General features: G+C 39.7%; 1 protein-coding gene across 1 annotated transcript in view; it reads right to left on the reverse strand.

Annotated features, from left to right (window-relative positions):
• Positions 1 to 23973, reverse strand: part of LOC126412226 (B-box type zinc finger protein ncl-1-like) — a 161881-nt gene that overhangs the window by 102797 nt on the left and 35111 nt on the right. Inside the window, exon 3 of the mRNA XM_050081715.1 lies at positions 21031 to 21178. Coding sequence (XP_049937672.1) covers positions 21031 to 21178 — 148 coding nt within the window. The remainder of the gene's footprint in view (positions 1 to 21030; positions 21179 to 23973) is intronic.

Raw genomic sequence — 23973 nt, forward strand, 5'->3', positions numbered from 1 at the left:
ACTAAAAGGTATCAGATAGATTATATAATGGTAAGACAGAGATTTAGGAACCAGGTTTTAAATTGTAAGACATTTCCAGGGGCAGATGTGGACTCTGACCACAATCTATTGGTTATGACCTGTAGATTAAAACTGAAGAAACTGCAAAAAGGTGGGAATTTAAGGAGATGGGACCTGGATAAACTAAAAGAACCAGAGGTTGTACAGAGATTCAGGGAGAGCATAAGGGAGCAATTGACAGGAATGGGGGAAATAAATACAGTAGAAGAAGAATGGGTAGCTTTGAGGGATGAAGTAGTGAAGGCAGCAGAGGATCAAGTAGGTAAAAAGACGAGGGTTAGTAGAAATCCTTGGGTAACAGAAGAAATATTGAATTTAATTGATGAAAGGAGAAAATATAAAAATGCAGTAAGTGAAACAGGCAAAAAGGAATACAAACGTCTCAAAAATGAGATCGACAGGAAGTGCAAAATGGCTAAGCAGGGATGGCTAGAGGACAAATGTAAGGATGTAGAGGCCTATCTCACTAGGGGTAAGATAGATACCGCCTACAGGAAAATTAAAGAGACCTTTGGAGATAAGAGAACGACTTGTATGAATATCAAGAGCTCAGATGGAAACCCAGTTCTAAGCAAAGAAGGGAAAGCAGAAAGGTGGAAGGAGTATATAGAGGGTCTATACAAGGGCGATGTACTTGAGGACAATATTATGGAAATGGAAGAGGATGTAGATGAAGATGAAATGGGAGATACGATACTGCGTGAAGAGTTTGACAGAGCACTGAAAGACCTGAGTCGAAACAAGGCCCCCGGAGTAGACAATATTCCATTGGAACTACTGACGGCCGTGGGAGAGCCAGTCCTGACAAAACTCTACCACCTGGTGAGCAAGATGTATGAAACAGGTGAAATACCCTCAGACTTCAAGAAGAATATAATAATTCCAATCCCAAAGAAAGCAGGTGTTGACAGATGTGAAAATTACCGAACTATCAGCTTAATAAGTCACAGTTGCAAAATACTAACACGAATTCTTTACAGACGAATGGAAAAACTAGTAGAAGCCAACCTCGGGGAAGATCAGTTTGGATTCCGTAGAAACACTGGAACACGTGAGGCAATACTCACCTTACAACTTATCTTAGAAGAAAGATTAAGGAAAGGCAAACCTACGTTTCTAGCATTTGTAAACTTAGAGAAAGCTTTTGACAATGTTGACTGGAATACTCTCTTTCAAATTCTAAAGGTGGCAGGGGTAAAATACAGGGAGCGAAAGGCTATTTACAATTTGTACAGAAACCAGATGGCAGTTATAAGAGTCGAGGGACATGAAAGGGAAGCAGTGGTTGGGAAGGGAGTAAGACAGGGTTGTAGCCTCTCCCCGATGTTGTTCAATCTGTATATTGAGCAAGCAGTAAAGGAAACAAAAGAAAAATTCGGATTAGGTATTAAAATTCATGGAGAAGAAATAAAAACTTTGAGGTTCACCGATGACATTGTAATTCTGTCAGAGACAGCAAAGGACTTGGAAGAGCAGTTGAATGGAATGGACAGTGTCTTGAAAGGAGGATATAAGATGAACATCAACAAAAGCAAAATGAGGATAATGGAATGTAGTCTAATTAAGTCGGGTGATGCTGAGGGAATTAGATTAGGAAATGAGGCACTTAAAGTAGTAAAGGAGTTTTGCTATTTGGGGAGCAAAATAACTGATGATGGTCGAAGTAGAGAGGATATAAAATGTAGGCTGGCAATGGCAAGGAAAGCGTTTCTGAAGAAGAGAAATTTGTTAACATCCAGTATTGATTTAAGTGTCAGGAAGTCATTTCTGAAAGTATTTGTATGGAGTGTAGCCATGTATGGAAGTGAAACATGGACGATAAATAGTTTGGACAAGAAGAGAATAGAAGCTTTCGAAATGTGGTGCTACAGAAGAATGCTGAAGATTAGATGGGTAGATCACATAACTAATGAGGAAGTATTGAATAGGATTGGGGAGAAGAGAAGTTTGTGGCACAACTTGACCAGAAGAAGGGATCGGTTGGTAGGACATGTTCTGAGGCATCAAGGGATCACCAATTTAGTATTGGAGGGCAGCGTGGAGGGTAAAAATCGTAGAGGGAGACCAAGAGATGAATACACTAAGCAGATTCAGAAGGATGTAGGTTGCAGTAGGTACTGGGAGATGAAAAAGCTTGCACAGGATAGAGTAGCATGGAGAGCTGCATCAAACCAGTCTCAGGACTGAAGACCACAACAACAACATCTGTCAATGATGAGTTTATTAGAGATGGACCACAAGTGCACACTGATAAAGGAAACCAACTATGTGCTTTTCAAATATATCAAACATTTGCCTTAAGTAATTTATGGAAGCCAAAGAAAATCTAAATTTCGGTGGTCACTGAGGGAATCGAGCTGCTATCTTCTCAATTGCAAGTATGTGTCGAAACCACTGAGTACCATGCTTCGTGGTTACTGAAAAGCAGAGTAAGCATGATGGACAAACATACAATTATACACAACTATTGCAAAACAACAAATCAAATACCGGATTGATCAACAAAAAACTGGCAGAATGGACAAAAATTTGAGAATGATAAACACATATCCTTAGTGGGAAACAGCGCATATATTTAGAAAATGGGAGGTAAAAAGAAAGGAGAAAAACTTGTGAAAAATAGCACAAGATGATCTGAGGGTAGACAACAGTAAAGCCGTCCTCTCGCATGACATGAGTGCAAATGAAGAACGTGGCATGTCAGATTTTAGCATAGTGGAAAGCAATGTCACCAATGAGATGATCATTTTACATGACAAGCAGATCTGAGGAGTCGCCATATTGTATTGAGTTAACTACAGAGTTGGTAGGTCTTCTTTGTCACAGAATACACTATACTCTGTTTATCATACAAATAAACCTGATGTACACGAACGCGGTAACTGGTCAGAAGCCGTAGCACCCCTACACTGGTGTTGTTACGCTCTTCGAAGTAGGTTCTACTTAAAGACACTTTAAGATATTCAAATATACACTCCTGGAAATGGAAAAAAGAACACATTGACACCGGTGTGTCAGACCCACCATACTTGCTCCGGACACTGCGAGAGGGCTGTACAAGCAATGATCACACGCACGGCACAGCGGACACACCAGGAACCGCGGTGTTGGCCGTCGAATGGCGCTAGCTGCGCAGCATTTGTGCACCGCTGCCGTCAGTGTCAGCCAGTTTGCCGTGGCATACGGAGCTCCATCGCAGTCTTTAACACTGGTAGCATGCCGCGACAGCGTGGACGTGAACCGTATGTGCAGTTGACGGACTTTGAGCGAGGGCGTATAGTGGGCATGCGGGAGGCCGGGTGGACGTACCGCCGAATTGCTCAACACGTGGGGCATGAGGTCTCCACAGTACATCGATGTTGTCGCCAGTGGTCGGCGGAAGGTGCACGTGCCCGTCGACCTGGGACCGGACCGCAGCGACGCACGGATGCACGCCAAGACCGTAGGATCCTACGCAGTGCCGTAGGGGACCGCACCGCCACTTCCCAGCAAATTAGGGACACTGTTGCTCCTGGGGTATCGGCGAGGACCATTCGCAACCGTCTCCATGAAGCTGGGCTACGGTCCCGCACACCGTTAGGCCGTCTTCCGCTCACGCCCCAACATCGTGCAGCCCGCCTCCAGTGGTGTCGCGACAGGCGTGAATGGAGGGACGAATGGAGACGTGTCGTCTTCAGCGATGAGAGTCGCTTCTGCCTTGGTGCCAATGATGGTCGTATGCGTGTTTGGCGCCGTGCAGGTGAGCGCCACAATCAGGACTGCATACGACCGAGGCACACAGGGCCAACACCCGGCATCATGGTGTGGGGAGCGATCTCCTACACTGGCCGTACACCACTGGTGATCGTCGAGGGGACACTGAATAGTGCACGGTACATCCAAACCGTCATCGAACCCATCGTTCTACCATTCCTAGATCGGCAAGGGAACTTGCTGTTCCAACAGGACAATGCACGTCCGCATGTATCCCGTGCCACCCAACGTGCTCTAGAAGGTGTAAGTCAACTACCCTGGCCAGCAAGATCTCCGGATCTGTCCCCCATTGAGCATGTTTGGGACTGGATGAAGCGTCGTCTCACGCGGTCTGCACGTCCAGCACGAACGCTGGTCCAACTGAGGCGCCAGGTGGAAATGGCATGGCAAGCCGTTCCACAGGACTACATCCAGCATCTCTACGATCGTCTCCATGGGAGAATAGCAGCCTGCACTGCTGCGAAAGGTGGATATACACTGTACTAGTGCCGACATTGTGCATGCTCTGTTGCCTGTGTCTATGTGCCTGTGGTTCTGTCAGTGTGATCATGTGATGTATCTGACCCCAGGAGTGTATCAATAAAGTTTCCCCTTCCTGGGACAATGAATTCACGGTGTTCTTATTTCAATTTCCAGGAATGTATTAACAGCCATCAACGTATTTCCTAATCACGTTTTAGTTATGTAGCTTTTATTTCAAAAATTGTGTACAGTCACAGCCTATCCACTGTTGTACTCCGATTGTCATGCCGTTAATACGCAATATGAAAATGGCTGAGGCTGCTTACACTTCCATACTGAAACATGCGTATGGAACACAGTTAATAAGTGCCAGGAAATATGTTGTTCTTAATGTTTTTTTGTAAATTTACAGAGGTACTCAGCTTTCAAATTTTCCGAGGGACTGTATCATATACAGTCGAGACCTAAGCTCACAGTTCATTTATAGTGGAATCTGTAGTGTAGTAGAGAGATAGGTCATACCAGTTCTTAATTTGCTGGTTCAAGTTTCACCTACATCATTATTTTTTTCTTGTTCAATTTGAAATACCTACATCTCGTAATTGTATAATTCGTCATCATTTTTATATGAATAATGGACATCATCTTGTTTCTAATTACATACTGCATGCGAAATTCTTGTTTTCATTTCAAATATACGTTCTTAATTATCGATATTTTACGAAAGACTGTTAATAAAGGTTGCTTAAATTAAGAAAACATAACCATTTAATTTTGTAAGGCAAAAATGAAAAACCAAATATACCCTTTATTTGAACTATGTCCGTTGTTTTATACCACAGATGTAGATGAGTCTCGTAGAAACAAAAAGCAATCATTTTCACAGCATCGAGCACAGCACACAAATGTGTAATTAATACCTTCGTTGGAGCACAAGAGCATTTCATGTTTTCCGTTTGGCCACCTAAGAACCACGCGGTAGTGCTGAAATTTTGACAATTATTGTTTCACTCTGTTTAAAAATGACATTCAAAGCTAAATTGTTTCTTTGATCGTCTCCTTTTACATCCGAATTGCAACTCCTCACACCACTGCAGTTTAGTTGGACCACTGGCTGGCCAGCGCTGTCAAAGTTTAATGCACCAGTAAAGCTGTTGTCCAGCGTAATCGCTCAGTCTATGTGCGTGTAACACAGCATAGAGCGTATCCCTATGATCGTACTTGACTGTACCGGACACAGCTTGGTTTCCACTCCAAATGAAACAAAATCCAATGAGACTCAAGCAAACGCAGAAGCATACATGGTGTAATGTTTACATAAGGTTTATTCTTATGATGAACGGAGTATATATATAGCTGTTTCACAATATAAGCTGTTTCAAAACATCACCAAAGTGACGATCTCTTGAAAACACTCAATTTTATCATTTTCATCACAATTTGTTATTTTCGTAACAGTAAACTACATATCGGCATATTATGGCCTCCTGTATTTGATGTTTTTATGATTGTAAGTTGTGTGTTATGATAGTAAACCGATCAATGCTACAGCGCAATGATGATCTCTCAAAAGCGTGTCGTTTTGATAAAATTTGTTACAGTTAAAATATCAAATACGGAAACTTGTAGATACAGTCTTTAGACAGCCCATTATTGGTGGCCAGGAAGCCACGTTGAGGACATAGCTAAGTTGACAGCGTTATGGGCAGTGAAGCTCAAGGTTGCTTATTTGCGTCCACCACTTCTGCACACACACACACACACACACACACACACACACACACACACAAAATCACTTTCCTTTCTCTTAAAGATTCTGGCTCTTTCCTATTAATTTCATAGAAGTACAACCTGTAGCAGTCTATTTTTTTTTTTAATATAAGCAAACACATTTGCTGCTGCAATTCTTGTTGCAAAGACCAGCGACTGGAACATTTCCCCAGTAGCCAGAAATCTGAACATAACTGCAAGCAAAAAAGTTACACACTGGAAGTTTTTGCTTTAATGAAACTTCATGTAACATATATTTACCTGTCTTTTGGTTTTATGGACTGCTTAATATTTGTATCATGTCAGTAAATATGATTTTTAATTATGGTGAGCAACTTTGGGAGAAAAAGATCTCTTCCATTCAAATGGAGTTATGAAACTAATCTCAGTCTTGAAATCTATATGGTGAAGCCAGTGTGATTGTAACAATATGGATATCATGCATGTACAAGCTGACAAGACACTACAAATATATTCAACTGAATACTGAAAATCAGAAAAATTCAACTGAGCTAACAAATAACTTCTTCTGGTATGTATGGCACACTGATTTACAGCATTATTTGCTGTTCAAGCCATGAACAAGTCCAGCATTGTAGTTGCTACTTCCTCCACTTTTGTTGACAATCACTAACAGAGTTAACACAGCTATTTTATGCTCATCCATTTTCGTAAAGAGATGTGCGATTTACCCAGCAGATGCCCAGACTGCCACTGGAGAGAGCCGAGATCACAAATCATGATGAGGAGCTCTTCCTGTGATCTGTAGCAGGTCATTGCAGAGCATGCAGCAACCATGACAGACCAATGTCTAGTGCACTTCACAATGGGATACATGTCCCACGTGAGAATGGCTTAGAGTAATACATGGAGGCAAAACAAATGGAATTTCTATACAAGGTAAGTATTTCAGAGAGGCAGCATTTCCCACTCATTCAACCTGAGGTAAGGAAACACACTTGCTGGGATACTCCATTAAAGAGGACTAGTTTCAGAAGTGGTCACAGTCAACCATTCGCAAATCCAGTGAAATTTTTTCAGTAACTTCAAAATTGTCTTGGATCGATATGTCCAAAGCTTTATCTCGATATCTCGTTCCGTTCCATTTCTACAGCCTGTCATAGGTAGGGATCCCAAGTTTGCACCACCTACACTCATGTTCAAGTTGCCAACTTTGGCTATATTTTATGAAAGATACTTTTATCTTCCAAGTCCATGCTTTTGCGCACTTAAAACAACTGTTTGTGCTAAACAGACAGTTAAATACATCTGGTGCAACTATCTGGTGACAGTTGCACTCCTTCAAATTCAGGCTAGAATTTATAGTATGACACACATCCACTCTGCCATGTGCTTTTTGTAAATAGCCTCTGTCCTCCTCTATCGAAATACATCCACCTGCAAATTTGGTGTAAGCATTTTCACTGGCAAAAATCATGTAGTTTTGGTTGCCCATATCGTAATCGTATGTTCTTTAATATTTTTTATGTTGCTGTATCTACAAAGAATATTCTTTTAAGCTTCAGAAGCTATATAGTTTCATTTTTGAACTCTGCCTGCTTATGTATGGAAAACAGTACTTGAAGTTGTTACTTTTCGTACACCATGTATATGTGATATTGAAGAGCAAACAGAAACTAAAATCAGTGGAAACAAATGTCAAAAATACAAAGGTAGTTATTTATAAATAAACTTCAAGCAATAAACCAAATTAAAATCCAGAAAGTTACAACTTTTACACGCACTGTGCAACTGGAATAATAACTGCCAATACTGTCTTGTTCAGATTCTGAGTAAATATATTGTCTTCCTGAGCTTCTTTACGGTGCTTTCATGATTTTAAATATATGCTGCTTTGGAACCCAGAAAATATCTTTAGTAGGGAGAAGAAATGGGGGAGAGCACAGGGATGCATAAAGCTGACCAAGGTTCTCCTCCCCTCAATGGAATTTACCAGGATGGCTACTCAAACTTGGGGAAAAAAACTCCTGAGCATTCTAGGTATGAAGAGGAAGATGGTGTCATTAAGCTCCCGAGAAATTAATGGTGAGGAGAGGGTGGCAGCATACCACAATAATTACTTTTCTTTCCTCTCAGCTGAATTATATACCAGCCATAAGCAGGAGTTTAACCACAGTTTTTAAACATCAATACTTTATGTGGAATAATATGTATATAATTAACACATTTAATGAAATATTAAGCATTTTAAAATTTGTGATTTATAGAACACAATAAAATTCAATTTTAATGCTAGGTTAAAAATGCAGAATTCCCCAAGATTTTATGAAATTCCTGAAGCTGCCTCTGATCTCCCTGATTTTTGCAAGTAAAATGTAATTCCCCGAGAATTCAATGTTTTCCATAAGAATCACCACCCTGTTTACATACATTTCACACTCACCAAGCATTGCCATACATGCAACTAACATACTGCTCGGGTTTTAACACTGTTGTTGAAAAAGCTGGATTTTGTCAATTGTTTTAACTGTGACTGCTGCAGCGTCATTGGAAACTCTGCTAACTCTGATCCTGTTTAAACCAATGGGGATCAACAGGTGATTTCCTTCAGTCACAACTGTGTGGCCTTTAACAAATCTTTCCTGGTCAAACTGAATTTGCTCAATTTCTTTCTGTGTAACTATTTTTTTTTTAATTATGACTAAAATATCAGTGCAGAACTGAAACAGTTCAAGAGGTGCCAAAATCTGGTTATCTAAAGGCCTCTGCAAACTAGTATGAGCAGCCAGTATCTCTAACTATTCCTTCAGTTCCATCACAAGGAGATTTTCCATGGCTGATTGCAAAGAAATTCCACTCAGCAGAGAAACCAAATCCTTTTTATGGAGACATAAACTGTTAAAATTCTTTTACTGGACAGCAGAGCCCTCACAGGGTGTATACGTGGACGACGAAAAAAATTTACGGATTTTTCCCGGATTTCCCGGTTAAAAATACACTTTCTCCCAGATGAAAATACACTTTTTCCTTGTTAAGTAACAGTATACTTTTCCTCGGAACTGTAAAACTTATCAATCCTTTCAGTGGTTGTGGTCTTAAACCGGCGTAGAATTTCCCGGCACTTTAGAAAACTAAACTCCGGGGGAAAAACACGTTTTGGAAAGATGTCTGATGTGCAGCAACATGTACACTGCATATTTCGTATTACGAAAGTATAAATTCTAATTCCACCAAACACCGCATGTTACTTTCCGTAGAATTGAAATCGAGATTGCAATGCTCTTTTGTAAGCCGGTTGTAGGTCATGTCAAGCGATCTCGCCAGTCGATGACAGCGGATATTCAGAGCATAGGACACGTGATGTAGTCAGCCAATAGCAACATCACTGTTAAGCAGCGCGAACAAAGAAATCGGGAAAGGTAATGGTATAAATTAATATATATAGTGTTGCTAAAAGAAAAGAAAAGCTTTCACGTACTCTATAATATTGGCCTCTAAGATTATTAAGCTGCAAGAGAAGCTAGGCTTTCACACGTAATGTTGATCTTTTTTGAGCGTGTTTCACTTCAAGATGCATCACAGAAATGTGCCAGTAAGATTTTTAACAACGACATAAATGTCTGACCTTCTGGGCTCGAAAATATTCTAAATGGTCGTTCTCAAATATTTGAATTTTGAATGAGAGTCAAAACGCTCTGTTTTAAGAAATTCATCGGACATTTGCGCACAGAGTTCGTCTTGTGTAAAAGGAAATTTACTTTACTTGAAAGTAACGCTTTTCAAACAAGCATTCGGAATATTTTCCCGCGACGTTATATTCGTTTCAGCAGTTACACCAGATGACAAACGTCGCCGTGCTTGAGCAGCTACGATGACGCAGGAAGCCCCTAGGTTCGTATGTGTAAAACATTGAAAGATCTTACATTATGTCATAAAAGAAACAAGACGTTAGAGCAGGCCTTCCCAACCTGTCGTCCGCGGACCAGTTAGGGGTCCGCCGGCTCTTTCTAGGGGGTCCGCGGCCACCTTTCACCAAATCGTGTAAAATTATGAGTAAAATTATTGAATAAAAATGTGGAAATCAAATTCGTAACTACTTTTTTTTCGTGTGAAAAACGTGTGTACTTTTACTTCAGGTCGTATCCCCAAGCAGCCTTTGCGGTTCCATGCGGCTTCTCTGATCGACTGTTTCGCAACAATACGGGGGTCGTTTGTGCGCCGGCTCACGACGCTAGATGCACTGAAACCTTTTACACATGCGCAGAGCGAGCTTTGTCGACCAGTCACAGTGCTCGCTGGCATGTATGCGGCCCCAGGCATCATTAAATGTTAAACTTGCTTTGTCAGTGCACTACATATTTCATACGTCGATTTTTGATCAGTTTATTACGTCTAACATGGATCGGTGGATGAAGTCAGGATCATTGAAGCAGAGTGCAGTTTCTCTATCGCCTTCACAACAAGGAAAGTTTCCAGATGAAATGAATGAGGAGGAAGGACGACCAAAGGAAGACTTTACATACATTTGAACATTTTTCTTCGGATTTCATGAAAACACACACACACACACACACACACACACATACACACACACACACACACACACACACACACACACACACACACACACACACACACACCACTGTTACGAAATATGCATGCTCCTTACACAACAGTAGCCAAATAGTGGAAGTGAACAGACCATAAGCGGCAGCTTGTCAACAGCAAACAGTTTGGATGTGACGTTGATTGCACTTGGAGGAAGACAGCTCCATCATGTGAAATTTCAATTACCATGTAATTTTAATCAGGCTATAGTGTGTTGAACAAAGGGAGTGAATCCACTAGTAAGTATCTAGATAAAGTGGGAACTCAAATTGGATCGTTAATTTCATGTTGTTTTCATTCACCTCTAAACCAAAGACTATTGATACTTCGGGGGGAGGGGAGGGGGGGGGGGCATTGGGAATATGGCACTTGCATTAAGAAGTTTTCAATTCCCATGGGTTTCGCTCTGAAATTTAAAGTTGCTGTGCTCTTGACTGACTAGGGGTCCGCCATGGATTTTCGACTGAAGAACCGGTTCGCCAGCTGAAAAGGTTGGGAAGCCCTGCATTAGAGGATACTCCAAGAGCATGGGAATTTTGTGAACCCTACTAAAATGCATAATTCGGCTTAAAGTGCACATTCGTATGTCCAGATTCAGATGTATCAGTACTGTATTATCTCATAATTGGTTCTTTATTATGGCATAATGCCGTACTTGCTAGACGATGAAAACGTGCACTTGAAATGTGGCGAACAGTTGAAACTAGGCAATAGTGTCGAATTAAACACTTCGTTTCAAATAAATTGACTGCCTCAGCAGAAAAAATTAATTAAAGTCAAATTTCTTTAACAAACCAACAAAGATAACTTCATTGTTCTGCAAGGCGATTAATGCTTGACTGTCATAAAAGGTATAAACAAAACATAATCTGAAACTAATAACTTATTTTAGCCTTCCGTAATTATGAGTATGTATTTTAATTCACTTGATAGCTCCCGACCACAGAAATCTGTTTTGTTTTTGTTTGACGTGAGAGCAATAAACGAAGAGGAAACAGCAAAATCACTTAACGTAAACATGGGTCACGTAGAGACTACCACCTCCCCAATAGAACTCAGACTGCTCTGTGCACCACGTCCGGATCTACGATATTTCCGAACCGGGCCAATATTAGATAGTGGCACTCCCCATCCCTCGAGGGTTTGAGGTAGGACGCCAAAAATTTACAAAAATCGACTTTTAAAAAATATCTTAATATTGTAGCGCACATCTTTCTGAAGTGTCTGATACATAAAACATATATCATCGAGGCAACGTAAGACACGTTATTTGGTCTTAAGCGTGTCTAAGTGCAATGCCACGCCTCTTCATACAGCATTCTTCTACGGCACGTCACTGTATTTCGCTCTGTGGAATTCAAACATGTAGTACTTTGTAATGGATGTCATCAAACCTGTATTGAGGACAGTGGAAATTAAAATGCCCTGTCATGCCTCTCCCGATCCCAGTCGACCGGTTTGACATCTTACCTCTCTTTTTTTAAAAAAAAACACCTTCGCAGTTAATACTGGGTGGGATTATTTGTGACCAGCAGAACAAGAACTCTTCACAAAATTTGCAGTCTTAACTGCCTATTAGCTAATAACTTGCTGTTCTGTGTGACATAAAATTATATATAGGATACATAAAATGAGCAAAGACAAGAGACAAGCAAGACAGTACACATTTCTTCAATCCTTAAGTCCTAGCATTTTTTTCGTCTCTAATCTTGCCGCAGCTTTATATGGCATACTTTCCTTTCTGGGAAAGAATCTATTACGCCATCAAAGTTCGTCAAAGTTTTGCAACATGAAAAAACGAAATGTCGTTGTCTAATATCAGAAAAGCTGTTAATACAAATAGTACCCAAGACTGGTGTGGTTTCTCGATCTGATTACGTGTATTTTGTCACTGTCTGCTAGATAAAACGAAATAGGCCTGCCTAATATTGCAGCAGTTGTTACACACACCAAATAAACGAGACTTGTTTTGGCACAAATGGTCATTTTTATAACACGACAGAATATAATTCAGGAAGCACCAATATCAAAAGCCCATTAGGCCTACTACAAGCAAAAAGTTTTATGTTAGGAAATAATTTCACATTTCATTCATACTCTCTAGCTTCAGAAGCATGAGATCGAAAAGTAGTAGTATGTAATTTTTATATAAATTTGGAATCAGTCTCTGTTTGTTCTCCTTCCTCATTCTAACAAACAATCTTGTCATCACTAATTCTGTAACTATTCCTGCCAGTGTCAAAATTTTTCTCTGGTTAACTTCACTAACCCTGCCACAATCACCGGTTTAGTTATCCCCATTTGTTCTCCGGTTATGCATTATTAAGAGCTCGTACAACGCGTTTTCCGCGCTACTCCCAGAATAGAACTTTAGCGGCTGTTAGCCGGGGACTGTAGTGTACCGGTCTGGCCAAAAATTTTCTGCCAAAATTTCATTTTCTTGGATACACGGAGAAGACAACACGTAATCTTAGTTGCCTGTTATTCCTGTTAGTCGTTAATTTCCACTCTGGTAGCCCGAATCGATGGAATTCGCTAGTAATTATAACAACGCTGATGATTTGCAAACCCAGTCAACCAGGAACAGTTTACAGCGATTGTCATTCACCCTCTCAGCTTTATTCACTCAGCTCATATCGACCCGTCCCCTTTTGTCTGCAGGAAAGTATTTTTCTAGATGCAACGGGGATTCCCCTGGCAGAGACATTGCGTACAGTACGCACGCATTCAAAAATCAATTTACGATTCATTCAGAAATCAATCTAGAATTTGATCAAAAGAGTTCAAAAACCAACAGGGATGCGTTCAAAATCATATGAGTAATCGATAGACCAACGTGCGCTGGATGCTAGGCGCTTTGTGAAACAAGGTCTTTTTCCTCAATAATATGAATTTGGTGCCCCCCCCCCTTTGTCTCACAATCTTTGAAGAGCTTTTGGATCATGCAAATGAGAATGAGAAGCTCCTTAAGAGAAATAGTTGACTGGTGATGAAACGCAGTCTACAGTTATGATGTTGAGACCAAGTTTCAGTCTTTACAATGGATTGGGAAAGATTCTCCAAGACCAAAAAAAGCTCATCAGATCGGGTCAAATATCAAAGCCATGCTGATAGTTTCCTCTGACTTTGAAGGATTAGTTCACCATTATGAATTTGTGCCACAGAGACAAACTGTTAAGTGATAGTACTATCGGGATGCGTTGCGACGCCTGCGAGAAAATGTGAGAAGTAAACAGCCTGAAATGTGGTGAAACAATTCATGGCTCTTGCATCTAAAGAACACACCCATACATTCATCCCTGGTTGGTGTATAACTATTGCACAAAAACTGAAATCACTGTGTTGCCTCATCCTCTGTATTCTCCAGACCTAGCCCCCTGCCACCTTTTTTTTTAGTTCCAAAGTTAAAAACCTCATCGAAAGGATGAAGATTTGCAACAGTAGACGGGATAAAAGACAATTTGCAGATGGCACTTCACGCGATCCAGCAAGAGGCGTACCAAAACTGCTTCTGGATGGGGAAACAACATTGGAAGTGGTGTATCAATTGTGGAGGAGAGTATTTCCATGGAGACCATGCACAATAAGTGAAAGGCAATAGCAGAAAAATTTTGTGGACAAAGTTCAGGAATTTTTTTGAACAGACCTCTTACAACACACACACACACACACACACACACACACAGAGTGCAGCATCAGCACCAACTGCAATATCCCATTTTGGTCTGCATTGGCGAAACTGCAAGAAGCCCCATCACTGCCATGTTGCTTACAACTGGCTATGAACATTTCTTTCAAATACCAAGGTAGGGGGTGTTTCTGTGTATGAACTTTTTCACCACCCAATGTTACTGACATGTAATCATTTTTGCCAGGCACAGCTGAGAACTTGATGTTTGATTTGATCAGAGAGACTTTTTCCATACCATTTTGCAGGTACTGCCAAGATGCCCCGATTCACCACTCTTGCGGGAATACTAAATACCTTTTCTGTTTCATCTATACTCCAGCTGCCAGAAGCCAGGGTCAAAACTTGAACTTTACCAGAATGACTTGAATGATATACTTTAATTTTAGTTCATTAATTAAAATAACCATATCTTTACATTTCTGGCATTGCTTTACCATATGTGTTCCCTCGTCAGCAGCTGCTGCTATATACTTGGTGACTGCACCCTGTACTTTCTGAACTTTCTGCCTTATGTTAATACATTGCATCACGTTTGCTAATCTGTTGAAGCTTTAAAGGCGAATCTTCAGGAGTTGGTAGTGAAGCATTCACTGTGAAGCAGGCATCAACTGCATCCATATAACACCTATATGTTGATTCTTACTCATCCTGGGGCTATAATTTCTTATGAGCAAGTCCTTGTCTATATCTCTGATGAAATGTACTGCCAGGCTTGAAAACTATTAGTCAACAATTTCAACTTTTCAACATGAGCAATGCTAACCGGATATACACCTATCCTAAATTTATATTTCTTCTTACCAAATGGATTAGAGCACGTATTTTGCAGAGATTGAAATTTTACCACCAGCAGAGCATTATGGTATGAACAAATTTGCTCATCTCTTGTAACGTGATGTGGAGATTTAAGTTTTACACGCTCTCTGTCGAACAATTACATTTCTTTTACTGGCTTAAGCTGACTTCAACACAGTAAAATGGTGAAGACTTATGAGAGTCAGTGCAACCTCGACCACAACTTCTTGGTTTGCTTCACAAAAGACATAAAACACAAATTACTTCAGTCACAAAACTGTCAAAAAGCAAGCTAACCCACTATGCAATGAAAAAGGAACTTACCGTTCAAAGGCAAATATATTCCTTCAACAATGGTGTAAAAACATTTTGGCAGTATTTTCAATATTGTTTTCAATAACAATGAAGAAAAAAGAAATCAGTAATAAATTTATAAAACCTTTTGGGGGGGGGGGGGGGGGGGGTCATTTCAACCCTAAGTACACATGGGTCTAAAATTTGACTATATAGATCCTGAAGCTTAAAAGACATTCTTTCCAGACAGTGCAAGATTTAAAACCTTGGTCTAACAGTGTCTTGGCAGCATATTCAACAATAATTCCAAAAATGTCCTAAATGAAGATGACTGAAATTTCTTCAGGAATAAATTTAAAAAAACCTTTCCGGAGTAATTTCATCTGTAAGTAGGCATGGATTTATATTTGTTTCATTAGAGCTTATTCCTTGGAAATTTATTTCTTCATAATTACACTTGTATTTTATTGACATAAAAGGTAATTTTACTTTCTGTTTACCCACTGTCACATTCGAGCATATACACTGCGCATGAAAAGTAATACCTTCGAGTGCTGTTTTTTCAGCCATAAGCAGGCACAAATCAAAAAATTTGTAGTAAGTACAGTACTTGGAATCAAAATATGTTTTATAGTCAAATATGTTTTATAGTCCTACAAGATACAAAGCATACTGTCACAAACATTGATCAGAGTGAATTAACTGCAGGTCCAGAGAGGTTCATTCAAGGTGACTCCACAGGGTTACGTCCCCACAAATTAAAGTATACTTCTTCTGAAGCTTGAATGGATGGAAAGATTTAAAATTGTTGGGCGCTAAACAGCTTTATCATCAGTGCTCTTTCACAAGATCATGATAGTAGTGAATGAAGTGTATTCTTGCTGAAACAGTAACTGAAGGCCATATAACGATTGCCACAGCAATAGAAAATGCCACATACAAGGGCTACCAGATCTAGTCATACCATTGTCACATGTCAAAAGAATAAATAAAACAGGGAAAAATCAGTAATAGGGCAGGTTGATCACAGAACTAAAAAGATGAGCCACCCACTAAAAATCACATTAAAACCTCCATCCAATTACAGTGGAACCTCCATATTACATTTTTCGCAATTCTACACTATACATGCATAGCCCCTGTGAAAAACCCTTGTGATCAATGCTAAAAATTCCCTGATTTTACATTTCTTCCTAGTAAGGTTTACCTTGATTCTTAGTTATTACTCGATGTCTGGCTTGACTATGTCCCATTTTCTTCCTATTGACATTCAATGTAGCTGAACAAGTTATAAGTGACAAAAGACAGATGGTTCCCACCACAGGTGGTGGCAGAGTTAAGGGAATTTTTTAGGCCATTGTGGAGAGGGGGCACGTGAGAGAGGAAATGCTGATGTAATCCACGAACGATTGCCAACGCAACTTGCAACATTTAGCTTCACTGCGCAATTATGGTACTACTACTGCCAGGTAGCAGCAGTAATGGAAAAACAAGACAGTCAACGCGATGTGTTCCAGACCAAGCCAATACATGATGAAGGGGCCCAGCCATCACCTTTTCTTGTGCCACTCGTAATTGCCTCATCCTTTTGAATGTATTCCCGATGTACTGTATTCAGCAACAATATCAATCATCAACCTTTTAAATTCAAACATCGAGTCTCAAAGCATATGCTCAGTCGCAATCGAGAAAACATCACCCATTTCCAGCTAGTGAACTCTTTTTGACTAGCGACTTGTTAAGTTACCCGATAGCCAGTGCAGCCATCACACCACACTACCACATGTAAAATGAGCACGCCTATGGGATGTGTGGAAAGGGAGAACAGCCCTTCAATGATGGGAGTGCAGGCAGAGGTGAAAGCATTTTGTGGAGTGCTGAAACAGTACTTTTCATCCAGATGATGCACTATGGCAGATATTTCACATGGAAATAGAACAAGAGTTTTGCGATAGCATATTTTGAAGACTTTCCTGTTCAAATCAAACATTATACAGTTGCAACAACTACATACACTAACTACTCATGTATGTACTTAGCACCAAACACACTGTAGACGGTAAAGATTGGCAGCAGTGATAGAGGTCCTGAATCGAAACTGAAGCACATGAACTTTCTTTCAAATTTACATTTTACATAGTGTGCAGAAATTCACCAAGCCGACTTCTAATAAGCTTTTAATGTCACTTGCGGAAGTAAACTCATTTTTTCACGCCTCTCTTTTTCTCTCATCGGGCCTAAAATAACACTTTAATGAAGGTGAGCATATGAAGTGTGGCTCATATGAAAAGCATTAAACAATAACAGAAATGGTGACAAAGTTTGTCATGAAGCAGATGTCTGCATTTATGCTTACTATTTAATCACACAGCTGCTATGAGGTTTTTGGTTTAATTCAACATGTTCATCAATTTTTGCTTTTTTTCTGGGTAAGTACAAAGGATGATCTCTAAAGAATGTGTGTTCCAAACATATAACTTTTAGTCATAGCATGATGGAAAATAGCTGGATTACCTTGTACCCAGATACCAATTCCAATTCTATGACAAGTTTTCCCTTGCTGTTACATGTATGTGATTTTTTAAGACACATCTGTGATTTTTTAAGAACTCATGAAATTCATTACCACACATTATCGTATAAACATTGCACTGGGTAATTTCCTTCACTTAGACAGATTTTATACAAAGCATTGGAGAGGATTGCGATTTTTAACCACGTATGCCAATTACATGTGTTTTTTCCAGTATTTTGCGGGCTTTTAACATTTTCCTCAGTTTTGCATTTTTTTAAGCCTGGACAGCACGATAAAATAGGGGTTTCACAGTAAACTGGGCAGGAATCCTGACACCACACAAAACATCCAACAATTATTGTGCCGATGGTTTATGATCACCTAAAATGGACATTAAGTCCCTCAACAGACCAAAAGCTTCCCTCTTATCAGCATACAACACATACGGGTGTTAAAACAAAGTCCATCATGAGTGTTACGCTACATAAGAACACTGGATCCCAGTGGGTCTTCTTGCCACAAAAGCTATGTATGTATCATTGGGCAGTGACCGATACAGAGGCAAGTGAGGATCACTTTGCCCTCAGAAGAGTCGGAAAGGATATGTGCCATGTGGCGAATAGTCAGCTTGACTGGACGCAGATTCTTGTTACCCACTTCCAGCCACTGGCATTCCCACTTAGCCACCACTCAATTCGTCACACATGACAAGACAGTCTATAGGATGATGTGATATTGAGGCAAGGTTTCTCTGGTTGGCTGCTTTCACTGCTCTTTTGGGGGATCATTTCATCCATTAGTAGGCCTGGGTCTAAAATTTAACTATATAGCTTCTGAAGCTTAAAGAACACTCTTTCTATACATAGAAAGATTAAAAATACCAAAGAACGTGCAATTGATATATGGACTACATAACTGCTCAAAATTTGGCACCCAAAAGTTTTCATAGAGGAGAGGCTATAGTGCAAAAAGCAGAAGTCAGCATGCATGTGTATCATATTGCCAATTCTTGTTGAATTCATCCATAAAATTACAATTTATGGCTGGTTAAAGCTGTGCCTTTCAAGGCTCACAATGATTTTCTGCCATTTTTGAAGAAGTGTAGCTGTGGCCAAATGTATTTAAAAAGGCTAATCCGTAATACATTCTTATTCACCAGTACACAAAAGCAGAGGCTTTTAAGTTAAAAAGTATTTTTCATAAAGTTGGCACTTACTTGACGTGGATCAAACTTAACAGAATCACTGAATTATTATTATTATTATTATTATTATTATTATTATTATTTGCATGACCAGCACAGGTCATCTACATCCCAAGGCAAAATATTCAGAACAGAAGTTGCAACTAATGTTTAATAACTCTTTTTTTTCCCAGCTATTTGTAATAAATAATGTGTAGAAGTCTGCAAGTGACAGGTTGAAAATGAACAAAAGGCACATTTTTGGAATGATTAGATGAGGTTGGTGTAAGGGAAAGACAACAAATAACCTAAATTATCCTAAGGGGACACACACACACACACACAAGGGAGGACTCGAACCTCCGCCGGGACCAGCCGCACAGTCCATGACTGCAGCGCCTTAGACCGCTCGGCTAACCCGCGCGGCGAAAGACAACAACACACCTGCTGCAGTATACAACTCTTTTATGATAATCTCTGAAATCCTCCTAATATACCTTATTCTTTCCTTATTTCCCTTCTCTATTTTCTTTTAGCATTATCTATCTTTGGCTTTTTTACTATCTCTCCCTCCTACTGCCCCTTCCCCAAATATTTTCTACAATTGGTTATCGTCTGTCTGATCCTTCTCATTCTGTGTCTCCCCCCTTCTCTTCGCAATTCACAGACTCCGCATCTTCCCTTTGGATTCTAAGTCATCTTGATACTGAAGTCACATAAAACAGAAATTCTAACACAAGCTAAGATTCAACAACTATATTGTTTTCAGAAGATATTATACTTCTGAACAAGATTCCTGCAACTGGGAGCATAGGCTTATCTCTCTCAATATCATTTTTATAGTTATTAGAAACAACTCTTCAATCTTAGCAATAATAATGTTAACTGTAAGAACAGCATGAAATAAAAAAAATATGATGGCTTGGTCTCAAAGATGAAAGCCCAAGAAAATTTAGCAACAATAACGAATTTATCAATGGAAATAATCAATTATTGAAAACATAATTTAATTGTATACATAAAAAGTCTACTCCCCAAAAGGCAGCAAGAGAAAACAGACATATAAAAGAAATGTGCAATCTTTTGGAGCCAGTGGCAGCTGTTCCTGGCAGAAAGTCGGTAGAGAAAGGAATAGGGGTGAAGGAAACGGACTAGTGAGATTAAGAAAATCGTTAGAGTTCAGATAAGTCACCCAGAACCCTGCGTCAGGGAGACTTGACTTTCTTCTCAGCCCGTCTGGTAGGTCACCCAGAACTTGGAGTTCTGGACGACTTTACCGAACTCTCCACACACCCTAAACCTCGCCAGTTGTTTTCCTCCATCCCAATTCCTTCCCCTTCAACCCAAAGATTGCACAATTCTTTAACCTTTGTGTGTGTTTTGTCCCACCACTGCTTGGTAAACTGTTCACGTCAATTTGTGATAAAATTATGAAAAGGATATAATGGAAGTGTTGAGTCACAGACAGGCACAACAACAAGACTGCTGAACAGTAAGTTTTCTCCCAAAAAGCCTGCTTCTGAATTAAGAAAACGCACGCACACACGCAGACATATTCACGAAAATGCAACACACGCACACATGATCACTGTCTCAGGATGCCGAGGCCAGATTGTCTTCGGCAGCCTGAGATAGTGGTCATGTGTATGTTAGTTGCATCATTTGTGTGTGTGTGTGTGTGTGTGTGTGTGTGTGTGTGTGTGTGCGTGTGTGTGTGTGTGTGTGCGTGTGTGTGTGTGTGCGACTTTTGTTTAGCAGTTTCTCTGTTGTGCCTGTCTACGACTCAACATGTCCACTATATATGAGTAGCAATCTATCCTTTTCATAATATTATTGCAGCCTTGAATTTCTATTATTTCATATAAATTTGTTTAATTTATAGGAACATGTGATTTAAAAAAAGAAGTACTCTTCATAATAAATAACATTATAACTTACTATTTTTGTTTCCTGCTTGCACTTCGGACATGTAACAATACTGTCCCGTTTTCCAGAATCTCCAGACTCATCAATAAGTAACTTATCGATACACGATTCACAGAAGACGTGCAGGCATGACAGAACACGGGGATTCGTGAACTTCATACTGGAACACAAGAGGAATGCAGTTACACACATACAAAATTATTGTTAACACACTTTATTTTCTCTATGGTGTCTTTGGGTAAGCCAACATGCTCACAAGTGCAGTTAAATTACAACTATCCTTATTTTACTCCACTTTTGCAAACAATCCATTTGCACATTTCATTTCAAAAAGCAAGTACTGCATTATTCTAGCAAACCATACCAGTTGCCTTAGAAACAGCTAATTTGGCACTTAAGCCCACATTACACTGTAAATGATTTTCATCAAATATTTTTTATAAAAATCTTTGATGGTGTACTGGGTTACTTTTATTATATGTCTTAGTGTGATGTTTGTTTATATAAAAGATTTGTCGAAGAATGCTGGCAAAGTAAATAAGGGCCATCTAAAAAAGCTGAATGTACTTCCATGTTCTAAAACAATTATTTGGGATTCCCACCCCTACTATATAAACATACTTTGAATAGCTGTTTCAAATATTCTATATTTACTATGTCCTCCCTATTCCTCATTATATGGCTTCTTTCAGAGTAAAATTAATTTCAGAAGATGTTCTGCATTTAGCTGGGCAGTTCCTTAACCTTTATTCTCTACTCTTTCTTTAAAGAACATCTTTAATTCATACTTTACATGTCCACTTGGGATTTTTAACCCCCTGCACCCCCCCTCCCCTTTTCACACACACACACACACACACACACACACACACACACACACACACACAGTTATGTTGATAACTGTTCTCCTTTATACTATTTTTATCCCTTCCATCTTTGTTCTATTTAATCTGAACCTAAACAGTGCCGATAGCAGAGCACGGAGGATATTTCAATTAACAGTTATAAGATCTTCCTTACTTTCAACTATGTCAACCCACGAAACTAACTCTCGTATTCATTTCTCTCAATTTTTTTTTTTTTTTGTGTTCTAAGTTTTCCCATTTCCTTCATTGTTCTTCAATATTTCTCATACAGCATTCTCTCTGGAAGGAAGGAAGGAAGATTGGGTTTACCGTCACATCAACATTGAGTTCATTACGGACAGTACTTCTGGACTCTCTTTACAATCACAGAGGTCTTCAATGTACAACTGACATCTGCATTCCCTTATCTTTAGTATCTAAGGTCACTGACAGATCATGGTAAAACACCAGGAACAGATATTTGTGGAATAGGCTAACTATGATATAAATTCAAGTAATGCATTGTATGACACCAGTTTACTCCCTAGTTATTTATACCATGGATAACATTCCCATTAAGTTAGTTTGGCAATGCAGATCAAACTCTACAGAGATTTTTTCTGTTCAGAAGTTATTTCATTATTTTCCATTCATTTAATCATCATCATCATCATCATCAGAAGAAGAAGAAGTATCCATGTAAACATGAGTAAGAAGCATTCAAAATGTCAGAATTACATTCTTGAAGATGCACTGTGACTAGCTGACATTGTGTCAGGAATCAAGAATTTTGTGAAAAACAAGATAAATTTCTGAAACACATATCAACATTCTATCTCTAAGTAGGCTGGATTAGGGATCCGATATTGGTAGTTTGGCTAGTAAGAGAGAATGTGTTTTTTCTAAACTTCAGAGTAAAACATGAGAAAAAGTTAATATCTGCCCTGCAAACGCAACAGAGGCAGCAAACATGCTACTTCATATGTGGAACATACAGTAAAGTATATGTGATGAGAAAGTTATCAATTGTACGATACTACTGTTAGTTCAATTCTGTTGCATTCAATCTAAGCTAACATGCTCATGAAAACAACTATGTTATACCCTATACTGATACAGATCCTGTGATAATTAAGATTCTGTACAATAAAGCACTGATATTGAAATAGTAACTACTACTACTAGTTTGCCATGGTAGACATTCATGCTTTTTCCGAGCCTCCTGCAATCTGTAATACAGAAACTGTGAAGAAAACTTTGAAATCCACAATTCTGAGGCATTGTCACTGGCAAGTTTATTTAATTCGCTAAATAAAAAATCTACTCACCAAGTAGTGGCAGAACGAACACATAAAAAACACTTGTAATTGCAAGCTTTCGGAGCCAGTGGCTCCTCCTTCAGACAGAAGGGTTGAAGGGAAAGGAAGAGGGGTGAAGGAAATGGACTGGAGAGGTCTAGGAAAAGGGGAAGATTTCTGGAAAGTCATCCTGAGCCGTGGGTCAGGCGAGCCTTACCATACGGGACGAGAAGGAAAGACTGATTGTTGGGGACTGTATCGGACGAGATTTGGAAACCTGCGAGCTTAAAGGTTGAAGACAAGGTAATATGCAGACAGAGGTTACTGATTCAACATCATGCATGAGTTAATAAGAGTGAAAAGCTAAGTGCATTGTACGTAACAGATGTGGGAGGGGGGGGGGGGGGGGTGCAAAACAGATGGGAAAGACAATGAAAGTTGTAGAAAACTAAAACGGAGTGAAGCAAATAGCAGTTACAGGGAAGAAATGCTGAGACAGAAGAAATTAATGTAAATTTAGGCCAGGTGGGTGGCGAGAACCAAGGACACGTTGAAGTGCTAGTTCCCACCTGCGGAGTTCTGAGAAACTTTTGTTTGGGGGAAGAATCCAGATGGTCTGTGTGGTGAAACAGGCGCCGAGGTCACAAATGTCATGTTGTACAGCATGCTCTGCAACAGGATATTGAGAGTTGCCATTATACACCCTCTGCCTATGTCCAATTCATCCTAATCGATAATTTGGTGGTAGTCATGCCGATGTCGAAGGCCGGACAGTGTTTACAACAGCTGGTATATGACGTGTTGTTTCACAG

Source organism: Schistocerca serialis, chromosome 7 (assembly GCF_023864345.2).
Source record: "Schistocerca serialis cubense isolate TAMUIC-IGC-003099 chromosome 7, iqSchSeri2.2, whole genome shotgun sequence".
Taxonomy (NCBI): Eukaryota; Metazoa; Arthropoda; class Insecta; order Orthoptera; family Acrididae; genus Schistocerca; species Schistocerca serialis.